The 6777-nt window shown below is 32.5% G+C and overlaps 1 protein-coding gene across 1 annotated transcript; it reads right to left on the bottom strand.

Annotated features, from left to right (window-relative positions):
- Positions 1-1989: 1989 nt before the first annotated feature.
- LOC108776624 (putative nuclease HARBI1) lies at positions 1990-6371 on the bottom strand. The gene is made up of 5 exons (XM_018543297.1): positions 6275-6371; positions 3393-3426; positions 3110-3249; positions 2470-3028; positions 1990-2365 (listed from the first exon to the last, which is right to left on the bottom strand). Exons 1-5 carry the CDS (start codon positions 6369-6371, stop codon positions 1990-1992), a joined length of 1206 nt encoding a protein of 401 aa, XP_018398799.1.
- Positions 6372-6777: the final 406 nt, after the last annotated feature.

Below are 6777 nucleotides of genomic sequence, written 5' to 3'. Positions count from 1 at the left end.
TTCGCGTTTGCGTCTGCGATTGTCTTTCGACCAATCAGAAAAAAGACGTTGGCGATTGCGATTCGCGATTCCCGGTTAGACATCTGTCTATTTTTCATAATCGTAGACGCAAACGCAACCAATCACGAAGCGGTTTTACAGTCATGTGATCAGTTCATGTATCGAAACGCGAAAATAGAAAATAATCGTTTGGAAAAACGTGAAATATACATATATCTGTGAATTATGCCGCCAAAAAAAGCTGATATATTTACAAAAGATATAGAATTTATACTAATTGATTTAGTTGAGTGTAGACCTATCCTTTGGGATCACACCTCTGAGCTATACAAAAGAGTAGATCTGAAAGATGCAGTTTGGGAAGAGGTGGCTCGTTCTTTAGGGTCTCAGTTCTCAGGTAAATGTTATATTAATGTAGAAAAAAAAATTGGAAAATTATTTTTATCGATGCATAGTATATGTCATAGTATGCATATGAAAGGTTATGTATACAAATAAACTACATGCATTTAAAGTAAAATATTTTCTTCTTTTATAGGTCCTATTGTAGCAAGCAGATTCAAAAGTATGAGAGACACTTTTATGTCAAATTTGAGAAGAGTAAAAGATTCTAAACGTAGCGGAAAAGGCACTGCAGATATTTACATTCCTAAGTGGTCTTTATATGATCGTTTAAAGTTTCTCCAAAAAACAGTAGTTCAGAGTACTTCTACCACAAATCTTACTATTTCCTCAGAAAAGCTTGACAATATTGTATCACAGGTAGAGGAGACTTCAAATGAATCACTGAAACAATATCAACTACATATAGCAGAAGATAATCAGGAGAAAGAAATCGTTAATGAGGAACTCCCAGTTATAAACATTTATTATAATGACTCTATGGAAGTACGAATTAAAATTATTATTACTTCAACAACATTTAAACAAATTTTATATAAGAAATTAGTACAATGAAGTTGTAATATGTACATTTAATATTATTTCTGAAATTTATTGCAGAAATTTATGATTGCACCAACGGAAGAATCATCCGATAGTACCACAGATTTATCAGTATCATCTGTAAGTTTCAAACACAATGAATTAAAACTATTTGTTGATATCATAAGCTTCCAGAATATTAGTCTTTCTTTTGTATTCACAGCAGCCAGCATCTTCTGCATTTCAACCTTTGCAACCTATATGTGCTCCTGTCCTACAGACAACTTTACACAATGAAACTGTTTCTACTTCAACAGCATTAACAAGCTCAGCGTTAACTTCATCTGCTTCTAAAATAAAAGATGTCGAAAATAAGATGTACACTAAACGAGGATATGCTAAAAGAAAGGCTAACTTTGATCCTAATGATAATAGTGCGATAATGGTAGAAGCAGTCACTGCTATTAAAACTTTGTGCAAACAAGATCCAAATAATTCAACTAATTCATCAAACTCATCTACTGACTCTGCTCATTCATTAGGATTGTTTATCGCAGCAAGACTGCGTGAAATGACAACTGATCAACGTAAGCTGTGTGAAAATGAAATATTAAAAATACTGTCTCAGTTTTAATACATATATACCATATTACTATATTTCATATATAATCTTTCATTATGTTTTTATTTGTATTACTTTGTATATTACATATTTGAGCTTTTTATTTTCCAAAGAAAAAATCAGAATTCAATACAATTATATTATATTTAGTTATGCAATAAATATTCAAATGTGAATTCTTATTACATCTGCAATAATTAGGTATTAGGTTGTATGCAAATATATATATACACAAAAATATATATACGCAATTAGAAATATTTAATTATTATAGATCTAGTATTTAAGTAGCTGTGCATTTCTCAGGAACATTGTTTATTTATATAAGTATTTTTGATATACAAACTTTATAATTATATTTGACATTTCAAAGTATATATTAATGTATATTAAAACTATAAAATATAAGAAAGAAGGAAGTTATACAAAAGTATGTCATATTTTTAACGAATTGCTTCATCTGGCACTCTTCCAACGGTATTAAAATATTCACATAAAGTCTCTCGCATAGCTATAGCAGCAGAAGCATGGCGATTGCCTCCTTGATGTTGCAAATTTAGTAAACCTTGCCCTTGTTCATTTCGCCATTCGCCATATTGAAGTTGACCCGTCCTTTCATCTTCCTTATCAATATATCCTGGTGGGGTATACATCATGCGGCCTACACTGTGAGATCTCAACATATTATGAAGACAACAAATTGCTAGTACAATCCAACGAGCGTCATCTGGGTCATATCTTAGAGGAGACCTGAGTATATTAAATCTACTGACCATGATTCCAAATCCATTTTCCGAAGTCCGTCTTGCTCTAGATAATCTGCAATTATTATTAAATATAAAATTTAATTAATAAAAGAAGTATTTATTAATAATAAATGCATCTCTGATTTATAAAAAAGTCATTTCTTTACTTCTACTTACCTATAATTATAAATTCTTCTTTCTTTTTTGCCTGTACATTGTTGCTTAGGATAGGGTATCATCACATTTGTAGACAGAGTAAAACCTTCATCTGCTATGATTACATATGGAAAATCTTGTTCAGTATCTGATAAAAAACTTGGTGGAGGTATATCATTACTCGTCTCCAAATAATGTTTTAAGGGACATTTGTTCCATATTCCTCTATCAGAAATTCGCCCATTTGTTCCAACATCGACGAATATAAATCGAAGTTGAGCATCCACAAGTGCCAAAAGTACAATACTGAACGTTTCCTTATAATTAAAATATGAAGAACCAGACTGTAATGGAGGATCTATCCGAATATGTTTACCATCCATGGCACCCAAACAATTCGGAAAATTCCATCTCTCCATATAGTCATAGGCAACTGCTTTCCAGGCCAATTTACTGTCAGGAAATTTAAGATATTTGTCTTGCAAAACAGAAACAAGGGCACGACAAGTATCCTTTATGATCCCAGATATAGTACTTTGTCCGAGACGAAAACTATAAGATAATGATTCTTGAGTTTCACCTATATACGAGAGATAACAAACATTATAAAATAGATCATACAAAAATATCTAATTTGCTTGAAATTAACTCGATCAATAACCTGTTGCTAAATGGCGCAATGCCACAGCGAGTCTTTCTGCAGGAGAGATGCTGTCCCGAAGATGAGTATCCTGTCTCTTAATTAGTGGGCTCAATTTTTCCACAAGATCTTCAAATATATCTGAATTCATACGAAGGCATCTGACAAAAAAACATAGTGTTTCTTTAAAACGATTATATTCAATCACCTACCAGTTGATCAATCGTAGTTAAATTACAGTCTTGTATTCTATTGATTATAACCTATGTGTATACAGTTAGGAAAGAAGATTTAATTTACATACCTGCGATACTTCTCTGGATCTTCTAATTGTAACTCTAGAAAGAGATTACGGAAACAACCTCTTTCTCTCCTTCTAGCTTTCCAAGATTTAATCCACATTCTTTTTTTACGAAGTACCTCTTTATTTGTCGTTGTATCGTATTGTGACTTCAACATTAAAAGCATCAAAATAGTACAAATTTTCTTTTTCCTATGAAGATCCATCTTTATATTTCACATAATCAATAAATTGTAATTTATGATGTTTCCAAATATAAAAATAATATAATTTCTTTTTATTTATAGCTTTTCTCCACATGAAAATATATCTAATAAAACGTAATCGCTAATCGTCGCTAGTGTGATTGAAAAACGTTTAATCACAAGCGCAAACGCAAACGCAGACGCAATCTCCAATCGCTAGTGTGATACGGGCATTACTCTCGTTCGGCTGTGTGCGTTCAAGAAGTATTCCTCTCGTTCGGCTGTGTGCGTTCGAGAAATATTTCGCTCGTTCGGCTGTGTGCGTTCGAGAAACATTCAACTCGTTCAGCTGTGTGCGTTCGAGGATATTGTCGGTTCGTTCGGCTGTGTGCGTTCGACATACGTGTTACTCTCGTTCGGCTGTGTGCGTTCGAAGACATTTCGCTCGTTCAGCTGTGTGCGTTCGAGAATATTTGTTGCACGTTCGGTTGTGTGTGTTTAAAAGACGCCTTAGTAATATATCAGTTACTTTTCGTAGTCATATATTATATTAGATAATATCATTTAAAGTATTAAAGGTTTAAATTATTATGTTACATTATCAAGCGACGCGGTAGCGTCGCGACGCCAAGTGCATAAAATAAAAATATAACCGTTTGACATGATGACATGATACTTGATGTGTGTATATGTTCATGTCGATGTCAAATTCACGACGCTACCACTAGCTTTATCTCGAGTTTTCACATCTTGAAACTTTAGATTAAAATTACTCAGAATTTAAAAGCACAATCAAAAATCTAAAAACACTTTTATTATATAATGTCATCGGTATCTTTCGATTGCGACCAGTCCAAATAAAATTGGTGCAGCCGATACCGAGATCTAGAGACCGAGTCCCGAAAAGGGTACGTTTCAGTTATGTTCAGACGTACGTGTGACACATACATGTATTTTTCAATCGTACGTGTGACACATACATGTAATTGTAATTCAACTGCTTTACTTGAAAAGACTAGTATAACAACGACCAAACGTGTACTTATTATTCAATTATTATTATTTAAAGTTAATAATGAAGAAGTTATAAAGATTACAAATCTTAATATTAAATCCATCCCTTCGTCAAAAATTTGTATCGGTGATAATATTTATAAAGTTAATAGTGCGATTCTTCATCATGGTAAAAATATAGACGAAGGACATTACACAAATTTATTGCGAGCTAAAGGTACAAAATGGACATCCATAAATGATTTAAAAGTTGAAGTATGTAAGTGGCCACGAAATGCAAAGAGCGCGTATATATTTTTCTTAGAACAAATCTAAATTAAGTACAAATAAACTTAAGTATAATTAAGTGTCAATAAATACAATACGAGTACATCTTTAATATTAAATAAATAGAAATTTACAAAATAACTATTTTAGAAACAGAATCTGTATTTATTTTTAGAGGATTTAAATTTCCTACATTATTATCACGTTTTCATAATTAACAAAAAGCAGTGAAATCCCATAAAAAAACCTTTTTTTAAAAAAAGAAAAAAACATACGCCAAGTGCATATAAAAGATACTGAACTTCTTGATCAAAAACAGATATGAGATAAATATAATTGACCAAGTGTATTCTTCATTACGCCAGTCACATAAGACAGACCGAAAGTGACTATAATTGTCAACTGGATTATAGTGAAGAAAAAACTTGGCGTGCCCGGGTCGCATTAAAACGCAATATTCTAGAACCTTGGTTCTATCGCAATATTCTGCAGTATACACAATATATGCGAAAACAATTCAACAAAGAAAAGATGTTAATAATTGCTTACTGAACATATTATAATACTTAGTTGTGAATATATTTTCATGTCCCACAAATTATATCACTATATAGTGAATGATGATACTAATTATATCACTATATTATACGTGTATATTATACGTATATATTATACGTATATATCTGTATACATATGTCTGTTATTTTTATATTTTAATTTATAATGCAAATACTATGTTGAAATAATGTTTTCACTGAATACTGTTTACAATTAATGCGACCCGGGCACGCCAAGTTTTTTCTTCACTATAATCCAGTTGACAATTATAGTCACTTTCAGTCTGTCTTATGTGACTGGCGTAATGAAGAATACACTTGGTCAATTATATTTATCTCATATCTGTTTTTGATCAAGAAGTTCAGTATCTTTTATATGCACTTGGCGTATGTTTTTTTCTTTTTTAAAAAAAAGGTTTTTTATGGGATTAGATAATCATTTTAATTTAGAAAGGTTCAAATTTTTGGGGTTAATTTTCAAAGGTTGAAATTTATTGGGTTTTCTATTTTTTGTGGTTAGGTAATCGTTTTAATTTAGGAAGGATCAAATTTTTGCAGTTAATTTTCAAAGGTTTAAATTTGTTGGGTTTTTTTAATTTGCGAAGATCTATTTTTGAACATGGCTTGACATTTTCATTTTAATGATATGTTAGGATTAGAAGGCCGGGATTTCAAAAATTTTAAACGCTCATTATTTCTATAGGAAAGTGTTCTGAAGTCTCCAACTTAGAACCAAACCAAGGTCAGATGTTGGCGAGTCGACCCATGACGCCTCCAGGCGTCAACCCGGTCCGTAACAGTAAAGCACATATTCAAAATTTCAAAATTTTCCAATGGCCACGAAATTCAATAAAATCATTACCCCAGGGGTTTTTGGGGTCGCTAAACACGAATCTGGGATCAGATTTTGCAAATTCGTATCCCGGAAGCCACTCTATGCCCCAGGAACCTCCCCCCATGTCCCAAAATACCCCAATTCTTCGATGATCACGTAGTGCGATAAAAACATCACCTTGGGGGTTTTTGGAGTCGCTATACACGAATCTGGAATAAGATTTTGCAAATTTGTGTCCCAGGAGCCTCCCTCACCCCAAAATTTCCCAATTTTTCGATGACCACAAAATTCGATGAAAATATGACTTAGAGTCTTTTCGGAACCGCTGATTACGAATCTCCCTCAAATTAAAATTTTCGCAAAAATTTCATCCTACGTAACAGTTTTTACAAACGGCAAAATTGAAATGTCCGCTTGATCTAATATTTTCGTTCAGTTTCGTATTCATCAAGAAGTTAGGACATTTTGGGGCATTTTGGGGCACGAGGTGACACGAATTTGCAAAATCTGATCACAGATTCGTAATCAGC

The sequence above is a fragment of the Cyphomyrmex costatus genome, unplaced genomic scaffold (genome assembly GCF_001594065.2).
Source record: "Cyphomyrmex costatus isolate MS0001 unplaced genomic scaffold, Ccosl1.0 scaffold3657, whole genome shotgun sequence".
NCBI lineage: Eukaryota > Metazoa > Arthropoda > Insecta > Hymenoptera > Formicidae > Cyphomyrmex > Cyphomyrmex costatus.
The sequence above is the reverse complement of the archived record's forward strand: the minus strand, read 5'-3'. Positions and strand labels throughout refer to the sequence as shown.

Excerpts from the sequence above, each read along its gene's own strand:
- LOC108776624 (XM_018543297.1), bottom strand. The coding sequence starts at position 6,371 with ATGGGGGGAGGTTCCTGGGGCATAGAGTGGCTTCCGGGATACGAATTT. Across the intron at positions 3,029-3,109 it reads ATTGCGCCATTTAGCAACAG|GTGAAACTCAAGAATCATTA; the intron begins GTTATTGATCGA and ends TCTCGTATATAG. Across the intron at positions 2,366-2,469 it reads AGAAGAATTTATAATTATAG|ATTATCTAGAGCAAGACGGA; the intron begins GTAAGTAGAAGT and ends TAATAATTGCAG.